This window comes from Pollicipes pollicipes, unplaced genomic scaffold (genome assembly GCF_011947565.3).
Source record: "Pollicipes pollicipes isolate AB1234 unplaced genomic scaffold, Ppol_2.1 Scaffold_7261;HRSCAF=8764_pilon_pilon_pilon, whole genome shotgun sequence".
Classification (NCBI taxonomy): Eukaryota; Metazoa; Arthropoda; class Thecostraca; order Pollicipedomorpha; family Pollicipedidae; genus Pollicipes; species Pollicipes pollicipes.
In genome coordinates, this window is record NW_023597054.1 from 47,491,290 (window position 1) to 47,506,603 (window position 15,314).

Here is a 15,314-nt window from a genome sequence, read left to right on the forward strand (position 1 = left end):
ATCATACCCACATATTGCATGCACATGCATATCACACATGCATATCACACATGCATATTGCACACTCCGACACAGCGGTTAGCTAAGGACCATACAATGATTGCCAGCGATCGTGGGAAAATCGGAGAAGAACAATTTTATTGATCGGAAAAAGGCCGTTGGGGAGATTGCTGATGAAAATTGAATCGATGCCCACGTGGAAGTGCCTTATTCGTAGGTTTGCAGGCAAATTAGTCCCAAAAGCGAACCCTGTTGAAATGAATGTGGCCATGTCTCTGAGATCGGGGAAGAGGGAAGACCAGGATTATGTGATCAAGCTGGAATATGATGGATACCCTGACATGCAAATGATTCATAACGTTGTTCGGATAGATGGCGTTGTTTGGTGTGATATGCCGTTTCAGCTTCGCCCGGTTCGAAAGACAACGCCGATTTCTCGTCTAGTTGGAGTCGAGTACCCAGTCCCGATGTCCTTCGCTGGATCATGACAATCTTCTTGCTTTTTAACATGGATGCGTCACAGGGGGCTTTTCGGCGCGCCCTGAAGCCCAAATGACAATAATAATAATAATAATAATAATGATAATAATAATAATAATAATAATAATGCTTATAATTATCACCATCATCATATCCACCGCTACCACTATCATCACCGCCACAATCATCATCACTTTCACTTTAACTATTATTATTATTATTATTATTTATCATCATCACCACCACCACCACCATCAACACCACCACCACCACCACCACCACCACCATCATCATCATCATCATCATCATCATCATCACATCGTCATCATCAAAGCAGGCTTGGCTGAGTCCGACATGTTCGTTTTTAACACATACACCATCAAAGGCTTGATTTCCATTGCTGTTTTCTCTGGCCCTGCAAAAGTGCATCCGTCGTAGCTTTGCAGGCAAAATATTCCAAAAGCGAATCCGGTTGCTAGGGATATGGTCACATGGTTTGACTGCCGTCGTCTGACATCAGTTTTGGCTTGGCTACACCAAACCGGCGGTCTCCGCACGCCGGCCTTTCGAAATGCTATTCAGAAGTGTTGGCACTGTTAAAAATGAACTGGTCCCACGTCCGCCTTTTACCAGTATAGCAACCGCGGCACCGACTGCATTTCCCCGACCGCTGAGCCCTGCAAATCGGTCGCATACACGCTCCAGCAGAGCACCGGTAGGCTAAATTCATGGATCATCGACAGGAAGTGTTTGGGGAGAGGTCGGCGCACTACAGATCTCGGATCGATGGCCGATCAGCATCAGGCCTGTCAAGGCCTAATATATGATTCGTTTCCTCTGGTGCTTATTTCTGACCTCATTTTCGACAATCGAACTGCACCGCCGGAAATCTAAATCCCCATGTGCCAAATATGAAGCAAGACGCGGTGTTAAGCTCGCCATGTTGCATCGCATGCAACGTTTTCGGCGATGCTCAATGGCTGCTTGTGTGGACTGACCGTTGGACGGGCTTAGGCTGTCCTGACGGCATCCACTAGGGCAGATTCACAGCAATGGTGCTATGCATTGATACGTGTGTGGGTTCATGCACTGCAGGATTGGCCGTATTTTCCACTAGCCCATGATGCAAACATTTTGCCACATTTGTACCTCACCTCCCTGCACGCGTGAATTTATCGTTTGTGCACTGGCTCATTGTGTTCCGACAAGTGCCATGCAGTTGGCTCTCGTGAAAAAGTCTTCCGTTTTTAACGCATTTCTGATTGCACCATTATCTAATACGGAGAAAATGCGATGCAGGATTTGGGAGTGAAAACGTGCATACTTCAATACTTCGTAAGACTCATGTGTCGTGCACTATGCCGTTTCCCCCCGTCCTCTAGGATGATATCATTTGATGCCACTTTGCAGGGCATCCGGCTGCACTACGTGGAGAACGGTGACAAGAGTAAACCGCTGCTGGTGCTGGTGCACGGCTTCCCCGCCTTCTGGTACTGCTGGCACTATCAGCTCAAGGACCTGGCCAAGGACTACTGGGTGGTTGCCGTCGACCTCAGGGGGTAGGTAGTTATGTAGGTCGACGAATGCATCAATGCATCATTGCCGTTGTTACAAACTTTTGCAATATCAGCACAAGTACATGATATCTTGACGATCTGAAACGACAAGCACCCTGCCTATTCCCGGCGTCATCGTTTGTTTAACAGATGGGGCCGAAAAAAACCTTGAACACCTGACGTTTCGGCATTGTCAGTGCTGACTAACGGTGACACTAGGTTCTTATGGCAACAAGCAAAGCCAATAGCGTTCAGGGCCGGGCCGTGCGTAGCTGGCGGGTTTGGCAGCTGTAGTGTTTTAAGCCGTTGTCCGCCCTGTGCCTCTCCGCCCGCATCCGCCGGGTTGCTGGGGAGAGCTGGCAGCCGCTCGCGCTGAGTACTCCACCAGGCATCCGATGGTGCGCCCGGCTGGTCACTGGGCGTGTTAGGATGCGGCGACAAGCGACAGCAGGCAAGAGGCCGGGACGACTGGCGAGCCCGGCCGGCCTGACCTGGCCGGGCAGGTCGGGCAGCGGCGCGTCTCCGACTCCTGCCCGGCGTTTTCGTTCTCCTGCCGGCCTGACCTGGCCGGGTAGGCCAAGCAGTCGCACGTCTCCTGCTCCTGCTCGGCGCCCTCGCTCCCTGACCTCGCGCCTGGCCGACCCCGCAGCTACGGCCAGTCGGACAGGCCGGCCGGCCGGGACCGGTATGCAGTGGACCTGCTGGCCGAGGACGTATCGCAGCTGGTGCTGGCGCTGGGTCGGACTGGCTGCGTCCTGATTGGCCACGACTGGGGCGGCATCGTCGCCTACCGTGTGGCCGAGCTGCGGCCCACCGTCGTGGACAAGCTTATCATCCTGAATGCCCCGCACCGGGCGGTGAGCGCTGCACTGCCGAGCGGAGAGGCGTCAGTCTGGGCTGGGGCCGGGGGGGGGGGGGGATGGGGTGCCACCGCCAGTCACGTGTTGTGTGCCACTAGCTGCTTGATTAACGGGCAGGATGATAGCCAGCAGCTATGATCGCGTGCTCACGCGAAGTTCCTGGCGCATTCAGCTGACCGCGCCTTACAAATGCAGCTTTCGGCTACCGCGGTAGGAGAAATAAAACGGCGCTGAACGACGAACCCGACTCGACCACCGTTGCCGCAGGCGATCCAGACTCTGCTGCGAACGTCGTGGAACCAGCTGTTCCGGTCGTGGTACGTCTTCATGTTCCAGCTGCCCTGGCTGCCAGAGACGGTCATGTCGTTGAACGACTTCAGCCGCACTGGAGCGCATGTTCACCGAGAACAAGGCCGTGCAGCACCATTACCCGCAGGAGCTGATCGACGCCTTCAAGTACACCTTCGGCGAGCCGGGCGCGCTCACTCCCCCGATCGACTACTACCGAGCGAACTTCAGTTTTACTCAGTCACCCATCGAGTCGCCCCGCATCATCTGCCCGCTGTTGGTCGTCTGGGGGGAGCGAGACAAGGCGCTGAGTCCGGTGCTGGCCACCATGTCCGCGCGCTACGCCGACCGGTTCACGGTGCGCTTCTTGCCCGAGGCTTCTCACTGGGTCATGATGGAGTACCCTCAGGAGGTGAACGGGCACATCAGGGAGTTTATTCAGAAGGAGTGAGCGCTGTGTCAGGCTCCGGGCGATGCGTTTATTAAAGAGTGACTGCTGCGCCAGGCTCTGGTAATGCGTTTATTCAGGAGTGACTGCTGCTTTAGGCTCTGGGTGATGCCATTGAGGAGGAGTCACCACTGTGTTAGGCTCCGGATGATGTGTTTATTCAAGAGGAGTGACCAGTGCGTCAGGCTTTGGGTGACGTCAGGCTCTGCGCCAGACTCCGGCTGATCGCAGGCTTGGAGTTACGTTTGCAGATGTGCGTGTGTGCGTCGTAGCGAGTGCAATGGTGTAGCGTCTGGGGCGACGTTTTCACGCCAAAGAATCAAGCCATGTAGGAGCTTGTTCCTTTTCATATAGTCAGCTGACGCAGGCTGACGCAACTGAACCCAACTGACGTTAGGATTTAGCAATGGTATAGGTCAGGATGGCTATTCCAGACGCTGGAGCCTGGATTACCGAAAGGAGCACCACGTCGCCCGCTTCACCGAAGAGCATGCAGACTGGCGCGTGCATAAATCCCCAGCAGCCTACTCGTGTGCGGGTCTTGTGATAGCTGGATGGTTGCGGGCTTCTTAGCATTCCAGAAGCCAAGAAGTAAAACGACGAAATGAAGCAGATGGCGTGGCTTGCCTTAGTTGTCATAGACGATCTAAAAAAGCGGGAAGCTTGCGGGGAGCGAGCCGGAACACAAACGAGCGAATGAAGTTGCCGACAATAGTATGGGCGCAAAATTGCTATACAAATGTCAGTGCGGTTAATCCAGATTGATAAACGATTCTGTGCTATTAAACCAAGGGCACTGCTTTTGGTTCTCCGGGTCTCTCTATGCAGTATAAACGGTAGTACGCTGTAAATACGTTCCCAGTAGCAGACATTCACAGTCGTCCCGCTCTTCGCCAATTTCCCACAACGTCCAGCATTTTTAAGGGCGAGTGATTCACTTGAAAGAGGGACAGAGGGAGCGGTCCGGGACAACCCCTCTCCATATTGTAGAAAAAGTTGAACACATTGTGCTGCATGAAACAGACGATGTGTAAATTACATTTGTTCCCATTTTCTTACCGGATCCACCGTCACTTCTTCCGGTCTCATCACAGAAATGTTCCGAAGTGGATGCCCGAGCTGGTTTTGTTTACATACTCCTCTGGAAACTGCACCTGGATCACCTGAAGCTCGCAACGCACTATTCGACTTCAACTCGCTTGCAACGAGTGGGCCGGCGGCACGGCTACATTTGCAGATATGGGCCGTGACACCATCCTGTTCATGTGTGTACTGTGCCTGATAGTCGTACAGGAGTTTTGCTGCCACTTACCAGTGTGGGTTGAGCAACTGCAGCATTTCATCTTTGAAACGAATGATGAAATCACCGGTAGAGCACGGTTGAAATGACCCAGAACGACCACAGGTGCCGCTGCACGAGGCGTCATTACCAGCATCTTCGGCTCCACGCAAGTGGTTGCATACAGTTCTGCTTCCTCGGTAGTTACACGATAGTACTCGTATGGCATGACAGTACCTATGTCGGATGAAAGAACAGTATCTGTAGCATGCTGGCATAGCCCCTAATCATCCGACAGGGATGTGATATGGCTAGGTGATACCCGTCTAATGGTGGTAACGACTAAACGTAGGTTATCACAATACACCTCATCAAATACGACATTCATGTCTCGGCGCGACAGCATGGCCGCACCGCTGCGGCGACGACAATTCTTCAGCACAAGGTGGCAGCACCATAGCACAGGACGGAGCGCCTACATCCATCGCGCTGCCACCAGAAAGTAATCGCCGCAATGTGCTCGACTCTGGTAAGGAGAGCTTGGTTGCTGGTAAGACTCAAATCAGCTCGCGCATCAGATGCATACCGCGTCGTTCCACGATGAGAAAACCCTCCAAAACGCGCTCCCTACGCGGAGTTTACGTGCTCCTGACGCCAGCTTATCGGCCTTATCGCTGCCAATGTTATCGGACGCTGTTGGGCCAATCTTTGCACAATGGCCACCGGCTGGCGGTCACATCGGCTGCATTGCTAGAGAGATGCGGCAACACTCGCGGAACGCTGAGCTCGGGGCACCAGCGGGGCCTTGCCTCCGTCCCGCTGTGTCGGCGGGTCTCCGTCTGCAACGGCTTTGGTAGCACCCAAACAGCTACGATTGCAGTGCGCCGTGCTCCGACGGCTCTTGGGTCCTCTGCTGTCGTCTCGGCCGGTGCCGCATTCGCTGCTGCTGCTGCTGCAGTTGCTGCTGCCACCGAAGCTGTTGCTGCTTCCACTGTAGCTGTTAATCCTGCCGCTGTGGTTGCTGCTCTTGTTGCTGCCGCTGCTACTGCCGCCGCTGTTGCAGCTAAAGCTGCGGCCACTGCTGCTGCCGCAGCCACAGCTGCTGATGTTGCTACCGCGACCGCTGCTGTCGATCTTAGTAGTATCACTAGCGCCGCCCTGGCCGCTGCTGCCTTGCCTTCTGCTGTCAGTACTGGCAAGCGGCAGCTGCTGTTCGCCTATTCATCATTCAGCTGAGATGGTCTTGGTCGACGGACATGGCCACCGCTGGCGTTCGCACAATGCCGGATGTAATACGCGCGGGACGGGTCTGATACGTGAACTACGCCATTCTTTCCCCCCACCAAACTGCGATGGGATTTTCCTGAACTCGCGCTTGCACTCCGTAATTGTTGGAACCCAGTATTGACTGACCGCGAGTTGAACAGCTTGGTGACAGTATGGTCGGGCATGTCCGAGCAAGCGCTCAATAACACAGGGTATTCTCACCGGTACTGCCTACATTACATGCGGAGCAGACCGGTCGCCGGTATCCACTACCAACGCGCTGTCCTCTGGTCGACTGGTGGGGCCAGGCTGAGCAGGAGTGCTTCAGACGTTGTTTTTTATCCTCGATTCCGATGCCTCTCGATGGCGACACCAACGTCTGTGGCGCCATCCAACATCTCTGCCTCACTGGCTCCGCCAAATGTCGGGTCAGCGACTCAACGTTACATCTGAGCTACTGCGACGTCGGCAAGCCGCTGAACGTCCAGGGGGGGGGGGGGGGCCTTGGTCCAGAGCACAGGTCGCTCGGCCAGCCAGACCAGGCCAGGAAGACCTACATCAGCTGACCAGGACGACTGTGAGTCGGGACGTTCGACGCGAGAGTCGGTTTCGGTGGTAAGAAGCCATCACGTGCGGCCACCCGGCTAGGCGCTGCCACGGTTCCGAGGCCAGCCGCTCCGGCCGCCGCTGCCGGACCCCGCTCAGCAGCCGGTCCAGCCAACACCGCAGCGCCTCACGCGGCCAGTAGCCCAACCAAATCAGCCAGCACCTCTGCGAACCGCGCCGCAGGCGGTTCGGCCGGTCCAGCCGAGGACTGCAGCTCCCGGCGCAGGCCCAGCAATGGCACGCGCAGCGCTCCGGCCAGGCCAAAACCACGGTGGGTGTGGCCGGTGCTGCTACCCCGGACTTCTAGTTCGGTCATACGCGCTTGCCGTGAGGCATGTTTGGTCCTGAGGTCTCCGTTGGACTTTCGCGGATCTGCTACTTTCGCTTTACAGACGCTCGGTGATGTGTGCACGAGCCTCTAGACAGTCCACATATGTATCTTCTAAGACTGACGCCTGCGAGGCAGACGTTTATGACGCGGTAACATGGCCCCAGAACCGCACCCGCCTCCTGCAGCAGGACTTCCTGCGCCTCTCACGCTCCCAGAGTCCATCAACCATCCACCAGCTGGGCGACATCACCAATGCTCCGCTTGGCAATCGTCCTGCCGCGCTGGTCAGTGTGCTGACCATGACGCGGGTGTGCAGCCAGTCCCGCAGTTGACAGTGTCGGCTCCTGTGTGGTACTGATGTCATCTCCGACGCTCCGGCAGTGTCACAAGCGAACAGCGCTCGGTACCTGGCGACAATCTGATCTGTTTGGTCCGGCTCGCCGGCGCCGACGCCTCCTGAAACTGGATCATCACTGGCCCCGCCAGCAGGGAGCGAGTCCCGCTGATGTCACGTGGTGCATCCTTTTTTCAGTTTATTCGCAAATCACATCACATACAATCAAAATAATCACATGAAGACGATGCGTACAATGATCGATCGCACATGATATTCGGCAATCATATCCAGTCACACCTGCCATATCATCGCAGCCTGTCATGTATACGGGCACATCACTTCAAATAATTTCTCACACATAAGAATATCTACAGCACGGTCCGCATTAAACCCACAATGTCCAGTTTTCGCGTGCATGGTTTGGAACGAGTGCCACCGCGACCTCCCACCTCGATCACACACGCGTATTTACCGCGAATGGTGCGTGCAGGAAGGACATGAATGCGTACATGTATCTGCAAGTGTGTGGTGTGCGTGTTTGTAGTTTGGAAGCATGTGTGTGTGTGAGAGAATACGTGCATATTTGTTTGAATTGTGTTGTGCCGTGCATGCGCGCGCTCTGCACTTTAATTTTATGGTTGTGAGACTTCGGGCATTATTCGTAGCATAATCACCACTCTTCCCACTCGTTGTTAAAGCTATTCGTTTCGTTACATAATTTGGCGGAGCAGCGCTCTTTCTGTACTTCATGTTTCAGTAGGTTTAGGAAATGTCTTAATTGTGGTAGAACTTTCTTCAGATGCGCCTCATAAATACGTGAGCTTGGCTAATTTTATAAAAAAAAATTTAATGCTACTCGAGCTTTGTAAGATTGGGGAATATCTACTGCCTCTTGTCAAGGCTTAGTACTTGGGCTAAATTTCTCGGATATTTTGGTGGCAACGCCTGTGAAGGAATCCTGGGTTATCAAACAATCCCAATATAAATAGTATCAATGTTTCAACTGAATACAAGCAAAATGTGCAGCAATTTCTTTCTGATCGACCAATACTGTACAGGAAAAAATTGTTGAGATTATTCCTGTTGATCATGTGGAAATGAAGGGATTGAATGAACGTTTTATTTGTTACTCTGGAAATACCATACATACTACCTATATGCGAATCGTGATGTACCTTGATTTGCCGGACTAATTTGGTCAGGTATTATTGGGCGCAATATCGATCCCCTATGGTTCGAGTTCTTAATCATTTGCAGGCAGGCTTCTGACGAGAGATTCGTGGCACAAGAATGCCATTGGAGTGTTGTAAATCTCTCTCACCTCCTGCCTTAAGTACAGTTCCCCAGATAACGGGCTAATAAGATCTGCTAAGAATCTTAGGTCCTTCATCGTCGCAGCCCTTAAGTATGGTGTTGTTAAACTTAGTCAGATCCGAAAACCATACTTTTCTGGAGAGAAGCTGATGCTGATCTGGAATGTATAGTGAAGAAAGCTCTAACCACGCTTGAAACACATTCTTCCAAAACGGATTACGAAATCACTTCATGACGTATCCTAGTTTTGTTGGTCCATAGGTCACCAGGTTTCCAAGAGAGACAAATTTCGCCATAATTAGTTTCGACCAATCGTGTTGAGAGCAAAGAAGTCTTCGAATCCACGACATCTGGAAGTTTTTTTTAAAGGAGTCTATATCCACCATGTTCAGATCGTCAAGCATGTATGGTTGTGTCATTTTAGTTCTTTTAACACGGTGTTATCTATCGCCTCATAGGAATTTGAACGACATCGCTTCTATTTCCTTTAGCATGACCCATGTTGCGATGGCTGGTAAGACATCACCTGCTTTGGCCTCCTTCCACTCAGGTCAATATCGGCAGGCGGAGTCCACATCAATTTCATATCGGACAAAACTTAGAGCGAGCTTTTGGCCGGGATGTAACGCTATTATAGCATCCATTTCAAATAACCGAAAACTGGTTATTGAATCTATGTGAGGCAAGTGGAATGCCACAAACAAAACCCCACCAGACATCACAAAATGGAAGCTTCCAAAGCGCGTGTAACTCGCTCAGCTGACTGCAGATGACACAATGACAGGCTGCGACTGATTGAAGTCTACAGCCCGTGTCACAAACCAACATCGCTTAACATAATGCCAACACCCACCGTCTCACAAATGGAACTGTGTATTGCCAAGTCACGCACAACCCAAGTCTGCGAGACGCCCGACGTAAACGAGCAGCGGTAGCAAAAGGGACACGGCACTACGAGCCCCCGTTTCCACACTGTGTCAGGCGGCGACGCGATGAATACGTGATGCACGGCAACAAGCAAGCAGATCGCGCCGATCGGTGACAAACGTACACCCACATTGCGCCACACACGGCCACGGTACAGCAAGCGAGGTTTAAACCGTTCTAACAATGTTAAAAACATCCACAGATAGAAGCGGCGCTCACATATTGCGCAATCACGTCTCCCAAAACAGTTCGGTCGCGACTTAACCTGCCACCAGACTCCGAGCCAAACGACCGCAGCCACCTGAACAGGTGCGTCCCACTGGTCCACGTCACGCCTGAGCGTCCCGAGCTCCATACCTCACCGCAGCCGAGAGCTGTTGCGCATCACAATGTGTTCGGCATCACCAGCTAGGACACGGAGTGGTCTTGCCGATACTGGTCGCAGCACAGAGTGGCCCTGCCGACACCGGCCGTAGCACGGAGTGGCCCTGCCGACATCGGCCACAGCACCGAGTGGCCCTGCCGACATCGGCCACAGCACAGAGTGGCCCTGCCAACATCGGACGCAGCACGGAGTGGCCCTGCCGACGTCGGCCCGCAGCACAGAGTGGCCCTGCCGACACCGGCCGTAGCACGGAGTGGCCCTGCCGACACCGGCCGCAGCACGGGTCGCTAGCGCCGTGAGCGCGGGGTCTAGTGCGCGGGCCGTCGTGGGCGCGCGGCGGTCCGTCGGCGCCGCGCCGCGTGTGGCGTCAGCGGGCACCCCGCGTGCGGCCCTGGTGGCAGTGGCCGCGGGGCCGGTGCCGTCAGCAGGCCTGACCGTCCTGCCCCTCCTCCCCGTCCTCATCCTCTTCGTCCATCTCCTCCTCGCTGGTGACGTCCGGCTGGTCCGCCTCCCGCCTGACACCGGCCCGCCACTGGCAGTTGAACAGGTAGTTTCCCCTGGCGAAGGCGGGTCACGGTCAGCCTGGTGCCGGCCGCGCCGGCAGCTGGACTACGCCGTTTGCTCAGGGCGCGATGACCCTCGGATACAAAAAAAATCGGTGCGCCTACCACACAGTTCTGACCGCGAGAGCGCTAGGCGGTCAAGTTTTGTCTAAGCCCCGATAAAGAGTGACAATGCGTGGCCATACAAAATATGTTCTCGAGCCCCAACCGCACCGAAACATTTCATAACGCGCCTAGCGACAGCAATGCCCATTCCTGATGAATCCTTTTGAGCTTCAGCGGTGAATTCGACATCTCCGTCATAAGTGGCGAGATATTGCACGCGAACCGACGAGGGAGCGACGCAATACCTGGCCGGCGTCTCTACGTTCGAAACCAGTCCTGAGATTCGGAACACGACTACAATGTGGTCCCTCTCACCAGCGATATAGACCAACCCCGCATGCTATTCTGTGCTGCACCAAACGATGCACCACATTTTGTAAAAAAAGATGTTGCCGTCGATTTCCGTCGCAGGCAATTCTGGTCAAAGAACGGCAGGGCGTTGTTTCTTCCTTCCAGCCTGGCCTGGCTTGTCAACAAGCATAATGCGTATATCATCGTAACACACTGGTTCACCCAGCATCCCTTACAGACGTTCTGGTAACCTAGACATGACCAACGAGATCCATAAGCGCCAGCTTGCACGATATCAAGCTATTTATTCCGGCAACGCGTGCTTGTTTCATTACAACGCGCTACAGAAATGCTGACGACATTCGGAACGACCTAAGCATCCAACAGGTGCGTGTATAGCCCGCTCGCCTCACACTCGGCTTCAAGCCAAGTGACCAGCGAAGCCGAGCACCGAAAATCACGAGCGTTTGGTTGTGGTCCGGGACCAAATGGCCGTGGCCGACCTGAGGCCCCTGTGGGCGCTCCTCTGGCCAGGCGCGCGCAGGCGGAGCGGCCAGGCGCCGGCCGAGGGACCGACCTGAGTATCTTGCTGCGGCTGTGCCGGCTCCGCTCGAGCGCACACTCGTCCAGGTAGCTGACACAGATCTGCTCGCCGGCCGCGATGTCCTGCGTGGCCGACATGACCAGGTGGAAGTTGTCGCACGGGAAGCCCGGCATGGCATTCGGCGTGCAGCTGTGGTTGCATTGACGACTGCAGCGGGTACAACGCCGAGCCCTCGTTGTTCAGGAAGCAGCCGGCCTCTGGCAGGGGGGAGGGGGGTGGGGGGGGGGCTCAGCTGGCGGCGCGCCCCCGCGACGGGCCAACTGCTCGGCGCAGCACACCAGTTCACTGGTGCAAGGTGCATGGCGTCCTGTGACTCTATACGCGATGCATGGTGTTGAACGATGCGGGTGACTGCATCCCCGGACGTGACCCGACCTCATTGCAGCAGCCAGGGTCGACGAATGTCACAGCAAGCAGTGTGTACTGCGACAGAACGTAGTAAACGTGCCTTTTTCAAGGTCCTCATACAGCTGTTGATGACCTCGTCCAGTTTGTCTTGCTCCTCAGGCGGCAGATCAAGACTGGTGCAGTTCCGAACCCAAACAGAGATGGCGCTAGTACCCACACCCTGACCGTTCGTCCCGACTAGGGCAATCAGGCTCCGAAACCCGGCCGGGGTTAGCCACTGAAACATAATGAGCACACGATCAGCACATGACGACAGCACACAACACAGCCCGACTGTCACTCCATACAAGTGCCCAGCCGTACAGACGAGGGCCACATTTCCGCCGCACTTCCCGCTGCGGCTCGACCAGGTACTGCAATGGAGGCGAGACGCATCAGTGGTCTGGACGGTCCCCCCTCGTCTCCCAGCCGAGCGCTCAGCGGGAACAGCACTGACTGCCTGAGGGTTCGGCGCGGGTTACCATCGTCTCCAGCGTCGGCTTCCGCACATCAGCTCACCTGGTGGACGTCCGGCGTGTACAGCGCGTCCGACATGAGCTTCCGCAGAGTTTCCAGCTGGTCGGAAAACTGCACGCCCAGCATCTTGTGCGCTATCTCCTCCTCCTCGTTCACTGTGCGGTGGCAGAACTGGAACAGGCGGCGGACACTGGTCAGGCGAAGATCTGGCCACGACCGTGCAGTAGCTTGCGAGTAGCTGACCAGAACACAGCCCTGCACTAGCCTGTGCGTTTTCTCCACATGCATCCAAAGTTCAATTTGGTTTTTCATTTCGCGGCGTGGATTCTATGCGCGTGTTTTCCACGTGGAGCCCTGGACGCCCACAGCGTGCCCTGACCCGACGCGAACGTGGGGTCTGAGGGACGGTGGCCGCCCGGCCGCCGTACCTGCATGAAGAGGTTAACGGCACCCTCCGTGTCGGCCGCTTGCCGTACCGTGGCCAGCATGCGGGCCACCAGCATAATGCACGCCGTCTCCGGTGGGTAGTGCATCTTCCTGCCGCAAGACATCGCCATCAACACAATGCGTTAAGGTGACGTAGACACGCGTCCCCACGGTGCCGGTGGCGTGGAGGTTAACGCGTCTGCGTTGACCACTGCGCGTCTGGGAAACCAGAGGTACGGGGTTCGATTCCCGCGGTGCCCGCCCTTCCTGCCGGGGTGAAAGGCAGGCGCGCCACATAGCCTCAGCAGCTGAGTGCGTCGTTAAGCCCCAGTGATAACCACACTGATCCTCACAAGTCCCATAGATCCTCACAGCACTTCCTTCCAGAGACCTTCTTTTTTTTTGCTCGTAAAGACGTGAATAATGCTTGATTGCGTCGGCACGGTGTTTAAATTTTGACATAATTTATCGCTGCGCATCACTGTAGTCTATGCAATGTCGCAGCATGCAATGGCAGCAGTGCAGCAGTGCCAAAGTAACAAAAAACTTAGGTATTACCGTATGTCAAACGCTGTGGAACAGTGCGTACGGAATGACAACATAGAGTTAAACGAAGCATGCGCTCCTTCCACCACATCAAACGGTCACCCAGCGCCCGGACGGCTCACTCACTTCCACGTCTCCTGGAGGATGACCAGCGGGTGAGAGGCGTCTCTGGTGAAGGAGCGCGTGCACACGTCTTGTGGTACTGGCTCCAGGCGGCGTCGCGACATGCCTCGCAGCAGTAACTGGCCTGCCCGCACACGCGCTCACGCGCTGCCACAACCGGCGGACGATCCACCCGGACGCGCCGCCGGGGAAACCGCGGTCGTCCGGCGACAGACCACGCATGGCGCGAGGCTAGCCACGACACAAACGCACTCACAGCTGGCTGATCCGACACAAACGCACTCAAAGCTGGCTGATCCGACACAAACGCACTCAAAGCTGGCTGATCCGGGCCTCTGCGGGCCGCACCAAAGAGAAGGGAAGGGACAGAACAGCGACTGGCACCCTGACGACCCTCAGCTCGCGGTGGCGGCCGCCGGCAGCCCGGCACGGCACAGGCTGGGGGCCGGTCGCGCATACGAACTCAAGCCGACAGCACACACATCCGTGGGCGCAGCGAGCTGTGAGACGCGCCATCCCAAACGCTCCAGCACTGACCGCAGTGGTTCGGAACTCCGAACCACTCCGCGGAGCGGAACTCCGTTGGGGGACCTGGCCGTCCCCTTCCTACGTTTCAACGACGACCAGCCCACTTACTACTAACTGACCATCCTTGCCCTCCGTTCATTCCATTTTGCAACGCGTCACTCGTCCGCGCAGAGGGGACACTCACGTCGCACGTGGGACACTCGACGACGAATTCCTTCTTGGTGCCGCAGCACTCAGGGTGCGGCAGTGTGAGGGCGTTGTTGCCTGTCAACCGGCGGGCGTTCTCCTCGGCCGTCTCCAGTGGTCTGGCGCAGACAGCGGCGCGCGTCAAGGCGAAAGAGCGCGGGTCTCGTGCAGTTCACCGAGCGGGACCAGCCACCTCGCGGGGGCACACACCGACACGCTCGCGCGCACGCATGACACGTGCGTTAAGTTGCGAGCGCGCAATGAACGGACGGAGCCAGGTGGCAGATCGGCACGACAGGAGAGCCGGGAGCGTCCAGGATTACTCGCGCCTGCTCAGTCTCCCGCTGGTGGAGCGGACAGTCAGTCACGTCCCCACACACACCACGGCAGAATGGTGAAGCGTGACAGAACGCTCGGCCGCGACTCAGTCAGCCACACGTCAGGTCAGGCATCCAGCGCTACACCTGCGCCTACCCGCCGATCATCACACCTCTGGCCTCGTCAGACGTGTTGCAACTGTTCACCGATGCAGTGACGACACGCATGACACGTAAATCACGATAAGGCATTACCTCAGCTACAGCTGGTGAGAAAAGGCCGACGACAGTCCCCGAGACGGTAATCGAGCACGTCCCCATGCATCTAGAGCCCCACTCCTTAGCACGCGCTTCAGTGGGGATGGAGGGTGGGAGTCAACTTTACCCCACCCGAAGGTTTTTCAGATTTACGTCCTAAGGGTGCCGCCTGCCGCGCCACACTTCGTACAGCTGAAAGCAATGCTATTAATGGGAAAAGCGTAGGGCTCGCGCAGATTACAGCACAGAGTATCATCTGATTGGTGGCACTGAGTCTTAGTACCACATAGACATTTGCCGATGTCTTCACTTAAACGACGGCTAGGCAAGTAGACCAGTCACAAATCTACCCAGCGACAACACACCGGCTGGGTCAGTGGTCGTTTCACAGTGGCGATAATGAACAAGCACAGATGTACATGAACG

At 55.6% G+C, this 15,314-nt stretch overlaps 2 protein-coding genes across 2 annotated transcripts in view; one reads left to right on the forward strand and one right to left on the reverse strand.

Annotated features, from left to right (window-relative positions):
* LOC119112231 (epoxide hydrolase 4) overlaps window positions 1-4,114 on the forward strand; it is a 6,093-nt gene extending 1,979 nt beyond the window's left edge. The window contains exons 2-5 of the mRNA XM_037236326.1: window positions 1,891-2,039; window positions 2,686-2,893; window positions 3,164-3,292; window positions 3,336-4,114. Of these exons, the coding sequence (XP_037092221.1) occupies window positions 1,891-2,039; window positions 2,686-2,893; window positions 3,164-3,292; window positions 3,336-3,635 (786 nt within the window). The 3' untranslated portion in view covers window positions 3,636-4,114. The remainder of the gene's footprint in view (window positions 1-1,890; window positions 2,040-2,685; window positions 2,894-3,163; window positions 3,293-3,335) is intronic.
* Window positions 4,115-11,868: 7,754 nt separating this feature from the next.
* LOC119111548 (SET and MYND domain-containing protein 5-like) lies at window positions 11,869-14,397 on the reverse strand. The gene is made up of 6 exons (XM_037235360.1): window positions 14,312-14,397; window positions 13,603-13,723; window positions 12,933-13,041; window positions 12,547-12,675; window positions 12,109-12,265; window positions 11,869-11,900 (listed from the first exon to the last, which is right to left on the reverse strand). Exons 2-6 carry the CDS (start codon window positions 13,701-13,703, stop codon window positions 11,869-11,871), a joined length of 528 nt encoding a protein of 175 aa, XP_037091255.1. The 5' UTR covers window positions 13,704-13,723; window positions 14,312-14,397.
* Window positions 14,398-15,314: the final 917 nt, after the last annotated feature.